Source organism: Panicum virgatum, chromosome 2K (assembly GCF_016808335.1).
Source record: "Panicum virgatum strain AP13 chromosome 2K, P.virgatum_v5, whole genome shotgun sequence".
In the NCBI taxonomy this organism is placed as follows: domain Eukaryota; kingdom Viridiplantae; phylum Streptophyta; class Magnoliopsida; order Poales; family Poaceae; genus Panicum; species Panicum virgatum.
The window spans coordinates 2,907,290-2,924,889 of NC_053137.1; the positions used below are offsets into that span (position 1 = coordinate 2,907,290).

General features: G+C 49.5%; 3 protein-coding genes across 4 annotated transcripts; 1 reads left to right on the forward strand and 2 right to left on the reverse strand.

The window, feature by feature from the left end:
• The first annotated feature begins 506 nt into the window (after positions 1 to 506).
• On the forward strand, positions 507 to 5,346 carry LOC120661150 (AP2-like ethylene-responsive transcription factor CRL5). Its single transcript, XM_039939877.1, has 9 exons — positions 507 to 1,180; positions 1,284 to 1,785; positions 2,156 to 2,238; positions 2,452 to 2,460; positions 2,586 to 2,674; positions 2,840 to 2,913; positions 3,091 to 3,141; positions 3,283 to 3,359; positions 4,216 to 5,346. The coding sequence occupies exons 1-9, from the start codon at positions 856 to 858 to the stop codon at positions 4,866 to 4,868; spliced, it is 1,863 nt and encodes a 620-aa protein (XP_039795811.1). The 5' UTR covers positions 507 to 855; the 3' UTR covers positions 4,869 to 5,346.
• Positions 5,347 to 6,973: 1,627 nt separating this feature from the next.
• Positions 6,974 to 10,295, reverse strand: LOC120661159 (putative xyloglucan glycosyltransferase 10). 2 transcript variants are annotated; one of them, XM_039939897.1, is made up of 5 exons: positions 9,101 to 10,294; positions 8,675 to 8,983; positions 8,291 to 8,581; positions 8,070 to 8,183; positions 6,974 to 7,836 (listed from the first exon to the last, which is right to left on the reverse strand). In XM_039939897.1, the coding sequence occupies exons 1-5, from the start codon at positions 9,848 to 9,850 to the stop codon at positions 7,207 to 7,209; spliced, it is 2,094 nt and encodes a 697-aa protein (XP_039795831.1). In that variant the 5' UTR covers positions 9,851 to 10,294; the 3' UTR covers positions 6,974 to 7,206. The 2 variants fall into 2 exon arrangements, with proteins under 2 accessions (XP_039795831.1, XP_039795822.1); XM_039939888.1 differs by having other exon boundaries at positions 8,675 to 10,295.
• Positions 10,296 to 14,283: 3,988 nt separating this feature from the next.
• Positions 14,284 to 17,367, reverse strand: LOC120661173. The gene is made up of 7 exons (XM_039939908.1): positions 17,146 to 17,367; positions 16,851 to 16,892; positions 16,627 to 16,758; positions 15,973 to 16,202; positions 15,403 to 15,439; positions 14,805 to 14,862; positions 14,284 to 14,696 (listed from the first exon to the last, which is right to left on the reverse strand). The coding sequence occupies exons 1-7, from the start codon at positions 17,281 to 17,283 to the stop codon at positions 14,617 to 14,619; spliced, it is 717 nt and encodes a 238-aa protein (XP_039795842.1). The 5' UTR covers positions 17,284 to 17,367; the 3' UTR covers positions 14,284 to 14,616.
• Positions 17,368 to 17,600: the final 233 nt, after the last annotated feature.

Consider the following 17,600-nt stretch of genomic DNA (forward strand, 5'->3'; position numbering starts at 1 on the left):
TACTGCAGGCACCAATGGCGACAAGGGTGGTGATGCGAACCAGCATATTCCTTTCATCTTTTGCTTTTAAGAAAAGGAAGAATCGTGCTCCTTCAGTTGCTAATGTAAAAAAAAATGTTTTATGTTTTAGACATCCATATATATAGTCTTCCATAGGCAATGTTGATAGCTGCCTTCATGCCTTTGATTTTAAATGAAACGGATAATAATAAAGAATGTAAATTTTGTACACTATTTAATTTTATGATAGATTTAATTATACTAATTACTCATGAGCAACCCAAATATTTTTTTCTGCAAAAACAATCAATGTTCAAAGTTAGAGAGCATTAAGCAAAAGCTATCTACAAACAGACATATTGGAGAGAGAGATTTTTCTTGATCTTTACTTTTTGCAAGGACAATATTGTAGAGAGAGAGAGAGAGAGTAGCTACACAGATCCCTATGAGCTGAGGCATGTGTGAAGAGAATGTTATCTATCCAAGTCCAAGCATTCCCCCCTCCCTCTCTTGCCACCCTTTTTTTTTGGTTGGATGTTGTGTGTAAATGTGGGAGCAAGTCATTCCTTTTGCTGGAGCTGGAGAGACTACTTCTTTAAAGCCACGCGCACACTCGCAACGCAAGCACAAGCACGCTTGCCCACTTCTTCTCCACTTCACACTCCGCCGCTTGCTTCGCCTAGCTAGTAGCTAGCCTCGATCGAACGAAGCTCGATCTCAACCCGACCTCGCGGCAATGGCGGGGCGCGTCGCTGCGCCGCGTGCTCCTCAATGATTGCTCCTCCCCGATCGCCATTGCCGCCAGCTTAGCTTGATCCTTTTCCTTTGTTTTCTGCTACCTAGCTTAGCTTCACGATGACCAACAATAGCAGCAACGGCAACGGCAACTCCACGAACGCGGCGGCGAGCGGCTGGCTAGGCTTCTCGCTGTCGCCTTACATGGCCTCCGCCATGGACGACCACCACCACCATGTTCAGCAGCAGCAGCAGCAGCAGCATGGCCTCTTCTTCCCTTCCGTCACTGCCGCCGCCGCCGCCTACGGCCTCGGCGCCGGCGACGCCGTGGCCACCAGCGCGTCGCCGTACTACACGCCGCAGCTCGCGTCCATGCCGCTCAAGTCCGACGGCTCCCTCTGCATCATGGAGGCGCTCCGGCGAAGCGATCAAGATCACCACCACGGTATGTGCCCGCCGCCGATCCATTTATTTCCTATTGGTGTCTTGGATTCATTCGTGGATCATGTGTGCGTGTGTGATGAATCGATCGATTGACCGATCGGCAGGGCCGAAGCTCGAGGACTTCTTGGGCGCTGCGCAGTCGCAGGCCGCCATGGCGCTGAGCCTGGACAACGCCGCCGCCTCCAGCTTCTACTACTACGGCGGCGCCGGCGGGGGGCACCACCAGGGGTCGTCGTTCCTGCAGCCGTGCGTCGACCTGTACGGCGGGCCCTCGGCGGCCTCGCTCGTGGCCGACGACGAGGCCGCGGCGGCCGCCACGGCGATGGCGAGCTGGGTGGCCGCGCGCGCCAGCGCGGCAGAGAGCGGCGTGCTGTCCGCCGCCGCCGCGGGGCACCACCACGCGCTGGCCCTGTCCATGAGCCCCGGGTCGCTGTCGAGCTGCGTGACCGCGCACCCCGCCGGCGAGTACGGCATGGTGGCCGCCGCCGCGATGGACGGCGGGCGGAAGCGCGGCGGCGCGGCCGGCGGGCAGAAGCAGCCCGTGCACCACCGCAAGTCCATCGACACGTTCGGGCAGAGGACGTCGCAGTACCGCGGCGTCACGAGGTACACACACATCGCGCGCTCTCCTCGTCTAGGTTATTAGCTGATGACTAAGCACGCACGTTTAACAGGTGGTTAACTCTGTTAACTAAACTACTCGTAATGACAAACTTAAATAAATAAATGGCATTATCTATATTTGCGCATTGTTAGCTAGCTAGTATTAGGTTATTAGCTTCGTGCTAGGTAATGAACAATCTTTTTTTTATGATAACAACGACGCTCACGTACACGCACGCACAGCATCACATTGATCAACGACACACACGTCTATCTATCTACCATGCGTCTACGCATAAACCGCTGAAAGTAAGCGGTCGCGTAGTTATTTACGTGCTAATAACTAATCCGACGGGTCGATAAAATTAAGCAGGCATAGGTGGACGGGGAGGTACGAGGCGCACCTGTGGGACAACAGCTGCAAGAAGGAAGGCCAGACCAGGAAGGGCAGGCAAGGTATCAACCAAACCCTAGCTAAGCTAGGAGACAGATTATTGTTACCTCCAACCACTGTCATTAATTAGCAGCGTCATTAACTAGCTAGCTAGTCGCTAATCAAAAGCTGGTGTTTGTGTTTGTCTCTGGTGAACCAAACGGCTCTGGCTGGGGACCGGAACACGGAATATTTTCCACTGCGTACGGCTGTATCTACTGCCTGTCACGCTGCAGTTTACCTCGGTAAGCACTCTTTGCTGCACTGAGCACTTCTGTCAGTGTGTCGTTAGCAGCACACGGTAAAAGATTTAGAAAAAGAGAGTTACTGTCGTTGGGCGAGGTAAAAACTTGTCGGGTGTCTGTGCTAGGCGGGTACGACATGGAGGAGAAGGCGGCGAGAGCCTACGACCTGGCGGCGCTCAAGTACTGGGGCCCCTCCACGCACATCAACTTCCCGGTAATTCCTCATCTTGACTTTTGTTACCTGGACAGCCATGGGTAACTTCGTCGCAGTGACAGTACTGTGCTTACTGCTTATTAGCTTAAAACAAAGGCTACTAAATGTTTTCTTTCAAGAAAAAACATGGCCTAAATGTGGTGCGTTGATTGGTCAATAATGCAGCTGGAGGACTACCAGGAGGAGCTGGAGGAGATGAAGAACATGACGCGGCAGGAGTACGTGGCACACCTCAGGAGGTACTGTACGCTCGTGTTCCTCAGCTCTACTACAATAACAATACTGTCTGTGTACGTGCATCACCTGCCAGGCTGCAGGTCATCTGAACTGAACATTCAGTTTGACCAGGCAACCAAGCAGCTGCTTGCTAGCTAGTGTGAGAACATCTGAACAAGCTGATGGGCATTTGGGTGCAGGAAGAGCAGCGGTTTCTCACGGGGCGCGTCCATGTACCGGGGAGTCACAAGGTCTGAATCCTTTGCACACCTGAACACACTGATGAACAATCCATGTCGATCGATTGATTATTTACCGCATTCAGAAGAAGAACTGTACCGATTTACAGAGGGGTCATTTGTTTGTTTTGCTGGATGCGAATGCAAGTGCAGGCACCACCAGCACGGGCGGTGGCAGGCGCGCATCGGCCGCGTCTCCGGCAACAAGGACCTCTACCTCGGCACCTTCAGTATGCAACCTCCTTCCTTCCTATACTGCTCCATCATCTCTGCACGATCTGCATCCTCATTCATTCAGTTACGCAGAAAGCTTCTTCTGCAATCTGCACCCATTTCTATTTTCTAGACGGCGCCGTCTGGCTGCAGAGAGTGAGCGCATGCAGAGCTGCGAGCAGTAGGTCGGTCAGGTCGATCCATGGCGACGGATGGCGGAGCTGAGCAGCATGAGCTCATGCAGAGGCTGTCATGGCCGGAGGGTACAAGGCGGAGCCCTGTCTGTCGCCGTCATCATTTTCATCTGCACATGCGTGCTCTGCTGCTCTAGTGTGTGACTGTGTCATGTGTAGCCCAGGCCAGCAACCTCTGATGAGGATGAGGAGTCGTATGGATCGGAACGCAAAGCTTTAGCCCCCCAATCATGGCCTCCTCCCTGCCAAAGAATGTCTTCCTGCTTTACTCCTCTCATTTCCTTTTGCATGCCAGCTCTCTCTCTCTCTCTCTCTCTCCTCTCTCTCTCTCTCTCTCTCTCTCTCTCTCTCTCTAGACTTGCATTGTGCTTGCTTTGTAGGAGTAGCATGGTATGGCCCTCTGCCTGCATCAGCATGTGTGATTCCTAGAGAGAGAGATGAAAGAAAGTGTTTTGCATAAGGCTGACATGCTCCTTGTTTTTACACTGTCGCGGATCGCACGCGCTGGAGAGAGCTTTTGACCGCCATCAGCAATAGCATGCGGCGCCCATCATGCCGATTCTCCTGTTCAGACAGACAGATGATTCATTCCTCCATGCATCCGCATCGCATTCGAATCCATCATGCACGCCGACGTGGCTACGTGTGTGCTCGTCGTTCTGACTAGTGGCTGCCGCAGGCACGCAGGAGGAGGCGGCGGAGGCGTACGACATCGCCGCCATCAAGTTCCGGGGCCTCAACGCCGTCACCAACTTCGACATCACGCGCTACGACGTCGACAAGATCATGGCCAGCAACACGCTGCTCCCCGGCGACCTCGCGCGCCGCAACAAGGACCACGACCACCACCAGGCCCCCGTCGCCGCCGACGCCGCGCTGCAGGTGCAGCCCGGCAGCGGCAGCGCCGCCGCGGCAGCACCGAGAGCCGCGGACCACCACGCCCACGGCCACCACCACGACGTGCTGTCCGGCGCGGAGGCCTTCTCGGTGCTGCACGACCTCGTGACCGCCGCGGATGCCGGCGGCGGCGCCGGCCACCACGGAGCCGGCGTCGCGCCGCACATGCCCATGTCCAGCGCGTCGTCGCTGGTGACCAGCCTCGGCAACTCGCGCGAGGCCAGCCCCGACCGCGGCGGCGGCCTCTCCATGCTCTTCTCCAAGCCGCCGCCGCCGGCGCAGCAGCAGCAGCAGCAGGCGGCCATGAACAAGCAGCCGATGAGCCCGCTCATGCCGCTCGGCTCCTGGGCGTCGCCGGCGTCGGCCAGGGCCGCCGCCGCCGCCTCCGTGTCCATCGCTCACATGCCCGTTTTCGCCGCCTGGACCGACGCCTGATCGATCTGATCAGCCCACCACGGCCGGCTTCCGTGCGCGCACCATGCACTTCTTCCCGATCCACCGTTTTCCTCGTGCACGCGTGCGCGCGCGCGTCCGACTCCGACGACCGGCGGCTTGCCGCCGGCCGGCCGGCCGGCCTTGTTCACTAAGTTAATTTAGGGTTCTTAGCTAGCTAGCTGGCTGGATGGTTGGCATAGAATGCAGGTTAATTAGTTACTTAGCCATGGGGATCGGAGATTGGTTAGTAGTCAAGGTAGGTAGGTAGGTTATCGAGCGAGGTTACCGAAAGTCAGAGAATGCACGGCGTGGCCTCTGGTGTTTCCTTCTTCTCCGGCTCCGTCGACGGCGACGACGACGGCGATGGGGTCGGAGGAGAAGGGGTTTTGTAATATGGAGGCCGGAGATAACTAATGTGCATCTCCTCCAAAATATATATATTTTCCAGAAACTAATCCACTACTAATTCTTATTCACAGCTGATTGGTCTTGTTTCTTATTCACATCTCTGCCAACATGCCTGGTTGAGTTTTTGGTTGCTATCCCCTTTAAAGTTTGAGCCGTTGAAATGTGGGTCACTCAGGATGCAAATTCATTCCAAATCAACTACTGAACATGTTTGGATTTCAGATAAATTGGTACTGTCAGTCACCGTATGAATTGAATTCGCTGCTGGAACTTCAGCTGAACACAGAACACCCAACGATTGAATCTAGCACATAGAGCTTGCATCCAGGGAGGCTGGGTCTTCATTTCGGTGTTTTTTTTTTAGCATCGTGTGGATTTCAGATGAACGGCTTTCGAAAGGAGAGGGACACGTGCGTGTTTGAGGGCCTCAACTGGGCTGCCCGGCCCATTAAACAAATGGGCTTAAACCTTTTTGGTTTATAAACTGGGGCTAGGCGAGGATCATGAGCCCAATAAATATATATTGTAGATTAATGTAGATGCTGCTCTATCAAAAAATAAAGTTTTCTCTTCTGTAGCAGCTGTTGCAAGAAATGGAGCGGGAGATTTTTTTGGAGCATCTTCAGTGGTTATAGAGGGTATTACTGATCCAGAAACTATGGAAATATTGGCATGCAGGGAAGGTCTAGCTTTAGCAAATGATTGCAAATGGCCAGTGATTGCAGCAATGCAGTGAGAAGCTTGTCGGGCTCCACACTGGGGTCTTATGGCCATATCATAAAGGAGATCAGGGAGGGAGCGGCTTCTTTCCAAGAGATGGTCTTCGTCCATGAAAGGAGGGAAGCTAATCAAGATGCACACATTTTGGCAAGAAGTTCTCTGTATAACTCGTTAGGGAGGCATGTGTGGTTTTTCGATCCGCCGGATGGCATTTGTAATTCGTACTTTGTTCCTAATTAATGAAAGCTTTAGTACCCCCTCAAAAAAAAAATATATTGTAACACCAATTATTTTATATCAATAGTATATCAGAAATGGAAAAGCTGGGCACTGTTTGCAAATTTGAAAGAACAAAAATACCCATAATAGTTCCGAAATTTATATATCTTCAATCCGTAAAAACTACAGCTAAAGTGGCTTGTAACAGAGAAAAAGGACCGATTTAAATTTGTCGCATTTTCCACCTCTTTGCACAAGTACTTTTTTCGAGCTGAAAATTGTGGAGGAACCGAGGGATGGAAAACAAACACCACCTTACACAATCAAATTTGCTCTGAATTTCAAAAGAGCATTTGGTTGCTAGTTTAAAGGTGGTCATCACTAATCAAAAAATAATTTTATATTACCGAGACTCGAGAAGCGGTACATCAGCAGTAGTATACAGCACACGAGCAGTTGCACAAGAGAAGAAGAATTCAACAGTTGAATGCATCAATCCTGTGTACCGGCCGCCAGCCAACAACCTGACGCGTTCATGTGAGGCGGATGATCTCAGCCGATCACCGCCACAGCTGCCCCCCTGTCCTTCCGGCCCTGCGCATCATGGATCCATGGCCCCGTTCAATTCAGAGCTGCAACCACTCACCCCAGTCATGGCGTCACACACCCACAGCTCGTGGCCAGCATCATCGTCTACCTCCCGTGCAATCACATCATACCAGCAATGGCGGGGTGACGCACTCAGCAAGCAACCGCCATGTTGTAATCTAAACCGAGCATCAGCAGCTTCATCCTTCATACAAAAGAATCGATCGAGATGCTAACCCCTGAGCAGCTACGAGAATTTACAAGCCAAGAAGAGATCAGAGACGGAGAGAGCTATACTATCTACAGATCCTACGAGAATTCAGAGGACTGATCTAATCCTGAACAAAGCTACAGCTACATCCAACCATCCATCTATCTATGTCGCCACCAAACAGTTTTAATTTTATTTCACGTCCTCGCCGATGAGGTCGAGGCCGACCATCAGGAACGAGACGCCCTGGAACAGCAGGAAGTAGAAGTGCATCCCCTGCTTGGACAGCAGGCTCCGGGCGGCGGCCGTCAGCAGCAGCAGCGACAGCGCCAGCTCCTTCTTGTATATCCGGTTGTACTTCTGCTTCTGCTGCTTCTTCTTCTTCTCCACCGGAGCCGGCGGTTTCTTCGCTTCGGCGGCGGCGACCGGCTGCTGCTGCTGCTTCCGGTGCTCTTTGTTGGGCGCCAGCACGACGAGGTCGCCCTCCGAGGACCGGCCGGACTTCTTGGTCACCACCCACTCATAGGCGCCGCCGAGCTGGAACAGGCCGGAGACCATGGCGTTGAACTTGGTCACGGACATGGTGTTCTCGAAGAGGAGGTAAGGGATGATGAAGGGAAAGGATCTCGGTGATGGGAGGATGTTGAGGAACGACATCAGGGCCGGGATGTAGCAGACCACCCAGTCCGGGAGCTCGGCCTCGGGCACGAACATTGTCAGTGGCAGGATGATGCAGAACAGCGTGAAGGAGTAGAAGGGCAGGATGAGCTTGCGGAGCAGGAAGAAGAGGAAGATCAGGTTGGCCTTCTTCCAGAACGCAATCTGCAACCACAGGAAATTGGCAACATTAGGAGGACAATTATGAACTAGATGACCAAGTCTGTCCAAACTAAATGAAAATATTTCACCAGCTAGATGGCAATTTTTTTGTCACAAACTAATCTGTAAAAGTGCTACAACATAGAGAACTAGTATGTCTATGGGAGAGTAAAATTCAACAGCACAATTTCAGGAGCTTGGTGACTATAGAGCAGGAAAGGAGTGATCGGTAATACCTTGCATCTGATGATGTCTGGCAAGCACAGCCTGAACAGCTGCATTGGGCCTGAATGCCACCGATGTTGTTGCTTCCTATAAGCCTCGTACGACTCCGGTAACTCACATTGGCACTGCGCAGAGATCAAATAAACTTATTAGCACTAGTATTTCAGAGTAAACAATATGATCCCAACATTGTGGTAATGCCATCTGCAAGCAATTCGGCATGCTACTGTACCTCCACATCATTCAGGAAGATGAACCTCCAGCCCTTCAGATGCGCGCGGACCGCAATGTCCATGTCTTCCACCGTTGTCCGCTCCATCCAGCCCCCTGAATCCTCTAAAGCCTTGATCCTCCACACCCCAGCCGTGCCATTGAACCCGAAGAAGTTGATGAACATGCCGTTCACCTGTTGTTCCACCTCAAAGTGGAAGCAGAGGTTGATGTTCTGCAACCGTGTCAACAGGTTCTCATCCTTGTTCACAAATGACCATCTCGCTTGCACCAGCCCCAATTCCTCATTGTCCTGCAACCAACCAATGCGGTATATCACAATCATCAGAATGCTAATAATTCGCAGAATTCAAATGATTTAAGTGCTGAATTCACCTCAGGATACCTTGAAATGTGGCACGGTGCGCTTCAAGAAGTCAGGGTAAGGCTGGAAATCGGCATCGAAGATCGCCACATACTCATAGTCCTTGACATAGCTGCAGCTCATCGCCGACTTGAGGTTACCGGCCTTGTACCCTTCCCTGAGCACGCGGTGGCGGTACACGATGCGCGCACCATGCTGCTGCCACTTCTCCACCTCCTCTCTGATCAATGCCTGTGTGATCGGGTCATCGGAGTCGTCCAGCACCTGCACCAGGAAATTGGACCTGGGCCAATCCAAATTGCAGACCGCCGCAATTGACTGCTGGTACACCTGAATGGCACAGAGCAATGAACAGCATGCATGATAAAAAAAAATTGGGTCTCTTGTGGGTTGATGAAAAAATTGGAATTTTAGGCGCAATGGCAAGTGCAAATGCTGCATTGTCACCTCCTTCTCGTTGCACATTGGTATCTGCACAAGCACCATGGGGTAGTAGCCGGCGTCGGGGTCCTCGGCGTCGGGCAATGCCGGCGGCGAGACGGGCTTGGGCTGGAGGCGCTTGAGGTGGATGTAGAAGCAGCCGAGGCTCTGGACGAGTCGGTCGGCGCTCTGGACGAGGAAGAGCACGACGCAGGCGTCGGCGAGGAGCTGGAGCGGCGGGGCGACGTAGGCGGCGCGGAAGCGCACCCAGGCCGCGTGGAGCGCGGCCAAGGACACGGCGGCGGGCGCGGCGAGGCGCCGGCCGTTGGCGTGGGCGGCGAGCTCGACGGCGAGGAGGAACACGGACAGCACGAGGAACGCCCGGATGAAGGCGTAGAACCGGCAGGAATGCCGCGGCGGCGCGGGCGCGGTAGCGGTAGCGGGCGCCTCGCCGTCCTCGTCCTCGGCGTCGGCGTCCGTGCGGCCGGCCGCGACGCGGCGGCGCGCGGCGCCCCCGAGCGCGACGGCCGCGGAGGCGAGCCACGCGAGGCAGCCCGCGGCGCGGTGCGCCTTGAGGAGCAGCACCCAGGTGATCTGCTTGGCGTTCTTGCCCCTCCTCCGGCGCCTCCGCCCGCCGGCGCCGGGCAAGAGGGCGGCGCCCTCGTCGTCGCCGTCGATCTCGGAGATGGACCAGTTGGGGTTGTCCATCTTGACGACGACCGGCGTGCCGCCGGCGAGGACGGCCCTGCCGCCCCAGAAGCCGCTCCACGGCGCCATCGACGGCCGGCCCGAGAACCCGCGGCTCCCGCGTCTGTCCGAAAATAGCAAGCCGAGCACAGTGAGTGACAGACGCACGCAGAGAGTGAGAGGCTGTCTCTATTCCTGGGGCTCCCCTTCTTTTGAGCTCGCCCAGCTCCAACGCCGGTCTCCGTGCAATGCAAGCTTGACACACGAGTGCAAAACTGCAAATGCGATGAGAAGGAGATGGAGGCGACAGACAGACGAAAGGGGGAAGAACTGAAGATGAGAAGGGGAAGCAGACAGAGACAGGCCTACAGGGCAAGGAACAGCGAGCTCAAGTGCTCGACACGTCTGAGATGGAGAGAGAGACGAGGAGGAGGGAGGAGGACGAGGATTTATGGCGATGGCGTCTGCCATTTGTTTGGGAGCAATTGCGTTGGCGCCTGCCAATCTGCCCATTGAGCGTGAGCTTGAATGGCTGCACGGTGTTTCCAGCTTTTGTGCCGGAATCAAGATCAAGTGAAGTCTATCCACATGATTCTGCGGCTAATTGAGTGAAATCTGTAGGATTTACGCGGTTCCGGCTGTAGAAACATTGAACATGACACGGAAAAGTGACGTGGTTGTGACGGATGGTCTATGGCAGGGTGTACTTGTAAATCCCAAATATACTGATTTTGCCTTCCATTTCTTGCATCCACTGTTGTTGTTCTTTCCTTGTAGCTCCAGTGCAATATTTGGCAATTGGCCGTGCCGGTGCCTACCCCTGCGATCCAGATGCAGCGTACGCGTACCAACCGTTAGGGCGCAGGGTGCATGCGCGTGTCGCGCAGCCAAGACGAGCTCAACAGGTAGCCACCCGCCGCGAGCGCCAGCGACGACGCGTGCACCCAGCGGCCGGCCCGCCGGCGAGCCCAGGCAAGGCCGCGGCCGCCGGGCTCTGCGCCGGCCGCCGGAGCGGTGGCCGGTGGGCATGCACCTCAGCACCTGCACCTGCCTTGGCGAATGCGAATCGCCCCTGCGATTTCCCTTTTCCTTGTTGCTATGCTCGCCTGACGCGTCACGCACGTCCTACAGCTGTCGCCGCAGGCTTCATCCATCTGGTGCTTGCTACCGCGTTCCAGTCAGTCAGTCAGTCCCGTGATCACATGAGCACTGTAATTCCTTAAAAAAGAAAGAAAGGGTGTGTTCAGATCCCTCAAAAACACCCCCAAAATCCAAACTTTCTATCACATCTCCATCACATCGAAACATTAAATATAGCAAATGACACATGCATGGAGTACTAAATGTAGGTAAATAAAAAAACTAATTGTAGGTAAATAAAAAAACTAATTGCATAGTTTTGATATACGTTGCGAGACGAATCTTTTGAACCTAGTTAGGTCATGATAGGACAATATTTACCACAAACAAACGAAAAGTGCTACAGTATGCTACAGTATCCGATGTGACTTTTCGCATCCTTTTTCCTCCATGGCTGTGTTTAGTTCCCAAAAAACTCCCCCCAATTCCAAACTTTCCATCACATCGACATCACATCGAAACATTAAATATAGCAAATGACACATGCATGGAGCATTAAATGTAGGTAAATAAAAAAACTAATTGCATAGTTTTGATGTACACGACGAAACGAATCTTTTGAGCCTAGTTAGGTTATGGTAGGACAACAATTACCATAAACAAACGAAAAGTGCTACAACATGCTACAGTGTCCGATGTGACTTTTCGCATCTCCTTTTCTCTCCGTCTAAACACAGCCAAAGAAAAGAATAGCACTGTAGTACTACTGTATGTTCTAGCTACTCTACTCTACTGCAGAGGTTGTAGCTGCGGTTGACCCTTGGACAAAATGGTGCATGCATGCCCTCGGGCCTGCACTCCATACAATTTTTTTTTCCAGTCAGCCAGCTGCATTCATCTCGGGCCCTGTTTAATTGGTGAAAAATGTTGATTTTGGTACTGTTGCACATTTTGTTGTTATTTGATAAATAATGTCGAATCATGAACTAATTAGACTTAAAAGATTCATCTTGTGCTAATCAATTAGACTGTGTAATTAATTATTTTTTAACTATATTTAATGCTCTATGCATGTGTCCGAACATTTGATGTGACGGATACTGTAGAAAATTTTTTGAGAACTAAACAGGGCATGTGTTATTGCAAGATCGATAGGAGAACGTTATATATGTGTTGCGCATGTGACGAATGGCTGGTTTCAAACCTATTCAGAAACTTCAGACGTGTTGTGAATACTGTCCATCTGAAACCTGATGACCAAAGCTAGGCAAACGCTGTGGATGGTGCAATCGATGATGCAGTACATGTCATGGTACCGCTGGGCCAGACTGTACAAACAAATAGAGAAAAAAAGCGGCAGCTCTGAACAGTGGATCCTAATGTGTCTTGAAATGTCATTTCCAAACTTCAACTGGGAGTAAAAAGTCAGATTTTGGTATTGTAACACATTTTGTTGTTATTTGACAATTAATATTTAATTATGGGCTAATTAATTTTAAAAGATTCATCTCGTCCTAATCATTTATACCGTGTAATTAGTTATTTATTTCAACTGCATTTAATGCTTCATGTATGTGCTCAAATATTCGATGTGACGGATACTGTAGAAAAATTTTAGGAACTAAATGGGGCCTAAGCAGCTAGACAGAGGCGCAGAGATTTTCCTCTCTTTTCAGAACTGCTAGTAGGCTACGCTACTGTTTTTTTTATTGGGAGATGAAACCATGTCACTACTCACTACTTTCACATAGATGATGGTACATGTCAGTTTATCTTCACAAAAAAAATGGTACATGCCAGTTTAGCTTAAAAAAATGGTACATGCCAGTAGTTCTAGTCAGTCAGTGTAAACTGTAAAGAAGAGACGAGCAGTCAGTCCAAGAGAATGTCGATCGGTGGGTACTTCGGTTTGTACAAGTTTTACACGCTGATCGAGCTCTCCACTTTATTGGTTAAACAAACACACAGGAAGCCAACGACAACAAGACATTTGTTGCATAGGCTTCATCATTAATCTTAGCACCTCAAGGGTACGAACAACGTAGATTTATCATTCATTCACCCTCGTTTTATAAAAACAAAAGGGCGTTCAAGTACAACTAACTGTACAAGGGCTCTCCGATGATGTCATTCTATGCATGATGTCTCAACGGATGGATTTTTCTTGTGTCATTCATGTTTGTTCATCGAAATAGAGGTTGATGTCTTGGAATATTTCCAGTAACCCAACTGATAATCCTCTGGTTGGGATTTAAACTAAGCTACTACTATGGTGCTGTTAGTACCTGCTAACAGCATGCTGCTGCTACTCGTTGGTTCCTGCACAATGGGACCGTTACCAACTAGTGCTTCGATTTTGGATGGCACAGTACCTTCTTATGCTTTGCTTTGACTTGTTCAAAAAGAAGATGGCGCAGAAGCTCCGGTAAAAAAAACTCAAAGAGTAAAAACTCTACGGCGAGAAATATGATCCAAGCATGCATGCATGCGCAAAAGAATTCATAAAGTAGAAATATAATGGCAAAAAAAGGAACAAAATATGGAGAAAGGACCATCAATTCGTCAGGGCTTCACCACCAACAGTGTCACTGCAGCATGTCACAGCCTCACAGGCCGCCTGAACAGCAGGTAGCCTTTCTAGAACCTGACATTGCTAGTGACATCCATGGAAGGCAGAACATGCACACAGGAGATGCTGGCCAAACTAAAAAGAGTGGATGATCAGTCAGCGATAAGCTGAAGCTACCCTTTGTCATTGTTATAGTTAGATTCGCTCTCACCGCAAGCCCTATGTTGGATTCAGATCATCAGTCCCGTGTGTTTCCTTGCTACATGCCAATGGCTTGCTTCGGGAGGGACAGACAGACAGCATCCCCTGAAAACGGCATGTACTTGTGAGCTCTGTCAGAGCTCACAACTTCGATTCACATTTGCAGTGAGCCTGTGACAGCTCAAGGCGTGCATCTTCAGACGAAGACAAGCTTCGCCGGCCCAGCTGAAGATCTGGACGACCCAGCCAGAATGCATAGCTAGCAGGATGAAGGTCCGTGGCCACCCCATTGGCAGGTCGTTTCGACTGTTCGAGCCAGCGGTCGCCGTTCGGTTCCACGGATGATCTCATCAATCCTTCCCGTTACAAGAAAGGAGGCAACTGTAGGATTCACAAGCAAGTTAGTATTCCAAGGCTTGTACCGTTGAGGCACTTGTATTTTCCATTTGTCCATAGCACAAAATTGAAGTGCAATGCATCCTATCAGCCTATCAAAGACGGTCCATGTAGTACCATAACTCAACAAATTTAAGTAAATTAAGCTGTTCCGCAGCAATCGTGACTAAGGGTTGCTTTCTTGTCTGAAACCCTGTAGTGTCTGAAATAGTGACCATGGATGGATAGGTTCTCCTTGACCCTTCCTGTCATGTCGATAAATTCGAGTCGTCAAGCATCATGGCAATTGAGACAGATTGTGCCAAGCAATAACAAATGGCCAGTATAATCTTATTGATACATATTGCAACCAGGAACCAGAACATGAATAAAGAGAAAAAAAATGTCAGCAAAGTCACTCATCCTGTTGAGCGCCACACTGAAGTTGTGTCTTATACCAGTGGGAACCAATCTATTCTACATGGTTTTATTAGTGATTATCAAGTAAAACAACAATGCTTGCATCAGCTTGTCTGAGGCATATGGTTTATAGTCTTGATATTGGTTGTCTCGCGTCAAATGACATATATACAGTGTTCCCTCCCTCCAGCCCACAAAACTTTAGATGCAATCAGCAGCTTCCATTTTGCCGTTCTAATTTTATTGCTTCGTAAGAATCCATAACCTCTTTGAATTTTGCCTCAGCGACCTCTGCAAAAAAGAAAAAAAAAAGAGGCAGCTATTGAGCACAGATTTACATGATATACATATGTCAGATTTACATAAAGGGGCTGGGAAGAAACAAGAAACAGCATTTACCTTTGTTGTTTTGGTTTTGGTCTGGATGATACTCCATTGCTTTTCTTCTGAAAGCATTCTGAAATGCAGGAGCCATAAAGCAAGTAAGAAAATCAGATAGATGATTACAAGAACGCTTTAGCTATCAGACATGAAAGAAAATATAAAACACATGCCACCCCAATTTTCAGCCGACTAATGGGGACAATCAAGAATTTAGGCAGAAGAATGTCTCCTTGTGCAGCCATGCCTTGCTTTGCTCACTTGACTTATCTATTCCTGGCTACAAGGTACAAAATTTATTCTACTAATTTAGTGATCCAGCACATAAAAAAGTGCTGATGAGTGAGTCTCAAATTTTTAAATGCCTAAAACATATTTAGTTGAACACCTCTCCCTAACTCATCTAGCTCATAGCTACCATTTCAGCATTGCAGAGAGTAACTTAATAAGTTCTGTAAAAAAATTCTTTAAAACGTGTGTCTTTGAACTCTCTGTTTGGAGCTGGCCCAACCCAACAGAAAACTGGAGTCTGTACAACAGACTATAACATAACACATTGCACTCATTGTAGCTATCATATTCATCAGACACAAAATAACCAGGTACAAGAAGGCACCTTGATTTCAGCATCTGAAAATGGCTCTGATCTTGACCTGTGAAATGAAAAGAAACAACTTCCATTGGGCAATCATCATGATATCATTTACTTAGCATATCTATTCTCTACTGTTAAGTACTTACAGTAATAGTAAACATATTAGTACATGGTCTCTATATATTTGGCCCATAAGGCCCATGGCTGAAGTAGAATGTTTCAAATGTCACATATATATGCCAAACGAAAATTATAGATATTGAGTACAAATTTGTAATACTACACCTACATCTACATTATTTATGTGAAAAGACTCAGAACAGTTGGTTAATTATCTCTACAAAGCAGGGTGACTCTTTATGTTTAGCCTAGTGCAATCATAAGGTACAAAGTTACTAAAAACGGCATCAGCGCATGGCCACATGTAAGTGGATGCCAGTGCTTCTTTGCTAACATGCTTGACTGCTATTGATAAAACAGATGGATAAGGGGGGCAAGAATGATATTGGTTGACAACAAACGAGGCAAGCATCACGTGCAGCTCAGAAATAAATGGAATGTTTATTGACATGAATGGGCGTTACTACATACCTGTCAAGACCCAAAATAGAATAGTGACGTGACATTGTGTAACTCATAGTTTCCCTGGGCATCGACCTGAAATTTGTCCTTTGATTGGCATAAAATGCTTCTGCATCCCAGTACCACTCTTCTCTTTGACTATGTTGATAATAGTTGGGATTGTGGCTTTCCCAAGTTCGATAGTCCCGACATTTACTTCTCTCCTTTTTAAATACATCTTGCATGCGACGTATGCGTTCCTACAGAAATCACTACTGTTGGCTGAGGATTAGTTGAAACAAATCATCAGTATGCAAATACGATGAAAAACATATGAGTAACATAGTGACCAATTTGTAAGATGGTTCTTTACTTGAGATTTCTCAAGCACATATTCTCATATCGAAATTGTACTGACATAATTCTGAATAGGGTAGAAAAAGAACTCAGGGAGATTTACTCTTGCTTTCCACCAGACAACATATATCATCGATGATGTTGGCTGCTTTATAACTATATTTTACTGAGTCAATAATATAAGCCAAACAAATTGATGTTTTTTTGGCAAGTTCATCTCTAAGTTAAGAAGCTGGACTGCACAATGAATAGTCTAGTAGCATCACTTTCAGTATACAAATGTCTAAAATGCATTTCTTATCTCTTGTATGTGAGAAGGGAACTGACCACTCTTTCCCTTTGATCCTCGCTCCTTTCGCGCATCCTCTGGTAATATTGTTCCCAGGCTTCACCAGACCGATTTGGCCTCCGAGTTTGAGGTATATCCTCCCAGTACACATATGGTTCCGACCTACTAAGCTTCAATCAAAGGAAAAATATTTTTTTAAAATTTTCCCTAAAACACCTTCAAGGCAAGGAATTCTAGAAATGACACGATTTTTTTTTTGTACCTGAGTGTAGAACCATCTGACCGTCCGGCGCAGCTGGCCGACCTACAAATTCGCAGGGAAACCAATCATAATGTATAATTGCACACGGAAAATGAACAGGTAAAAACAGCTCAAGTGGATGAACATCTCAGAAGAATGGTTCCGCGCAACCACGGTACAGAGACACGGCGAAGTGGCCTTACGAGGCCTAGGAGGATTCACACATCGATCAGGATCGGCCGCCGCCGAGGCTCGATGAATGCATCCACGAATCCGGGGCGAGGGAGAGGCTGGGCGCGGGGAGCAGCAGACTTACGGCGGCGGTGGTGGCCGTGGCGCCGACGAGCGCGAAGAGGATGATGGCGGAGGGGGAGGAGCCAGAGTCCCCCTCCGCCCCCGGCGCCCCAGGTCTCCACGGGCTCTCCTGGTGCTCGCCGTCGCGGCGGCTGGCCATGGCTTCGCCGCCGTGCGCACTGGATTGGGGATCTGGAGCTGCCGTGACGCCGGCGAGACGGGAGACGAGCCTGCGTGTCGGAGAGAGTGAAGGGGCTGAGGCTGCAGGTGGGCCCAGAAGAACAAATCCTTGGGCCGGTGGGGTAGAACGGATCATCCATGGGCCCATGTTCAAGTGGGCCTGCATGCCGGTTGCAGCCCACCGTTTTGGGATTCGTTTAGTGGGCTATGCGGGCCTTTCTTGCGCGGTGCTGAGGTGTCTCGATCACAATTTGAATATTTAAATATTAATTTAATATAAAATTAATTTTATAAGTT

Excerpts from the sequence above, each read along its gene's own strand:
- LOC120661150 (XM_039939877.1), top strand. The coding sequence starts at position 856 with ATGACCAACAATAGCAGCAACGGCAACGGCAACTCCACGAACGCGGCG. Across the intron at positions 2,675-2,839 it reads CCACGCACATCAACTTCCCG|CTGGAGGACTACCAGGAGGA; the intron begins GTAATTCCTCAT and ends TCAATAATGCAG. Across the intron at positions 3,142-3,282 it reads ATGTACCGGGGAGTCACAAG|GCACCACCAGCACGGGCGGT; the intron begins GTCTGAATCCTT and ends ATGCAAGTGCAG.
- LOC120661159 (XM_039939888.1), bottom strand. The coding sequence starts at position 9,850 with ATGGCGCCGTGGAGCGGCTTCTGGGGCGGCAGGGCCGTCCTCGCCGGC. Across the intron at positions 8,582-8,674 it reads GCACCGTGCCACATTTCAAG|GACAATGAGGAATTGGGGCT; the intron begins GTATCCTGAGGT and ends GGTTGGTTGCAG. Across the intron at positions 8,184-8,290 it reads TCTTCCTGAATGATGTGGAG|TGCCAATGTGAGTTACCGGA; the intron begins GTACAGTAGCAT and ends ATCTCTGCGCAG.
- LOC120661173 (XM_039939908.1), bottom strand. The coding sequence starts at position 17,283 with ATGGCCAGCCGCCGCGACGGCGAGCACCAGGAGAGCCCGTGGAGACCT. Across the intron at positions 16,759-16,850 it reads TCAGATGGTTCTACACTCAG|CTTAGTAGGTCGGAACCATA; the intron begins GTACAAAAAAAA and ends CTTTGATTGAAG. Across the intron at positions 16,203-16,626 it reads AGGATCAAAGGGAAAGAGTG|GAACGCATACGTCGCATGCA; the intron begins GTCAGTTCCCTT and ends TGATTTCTGTAG.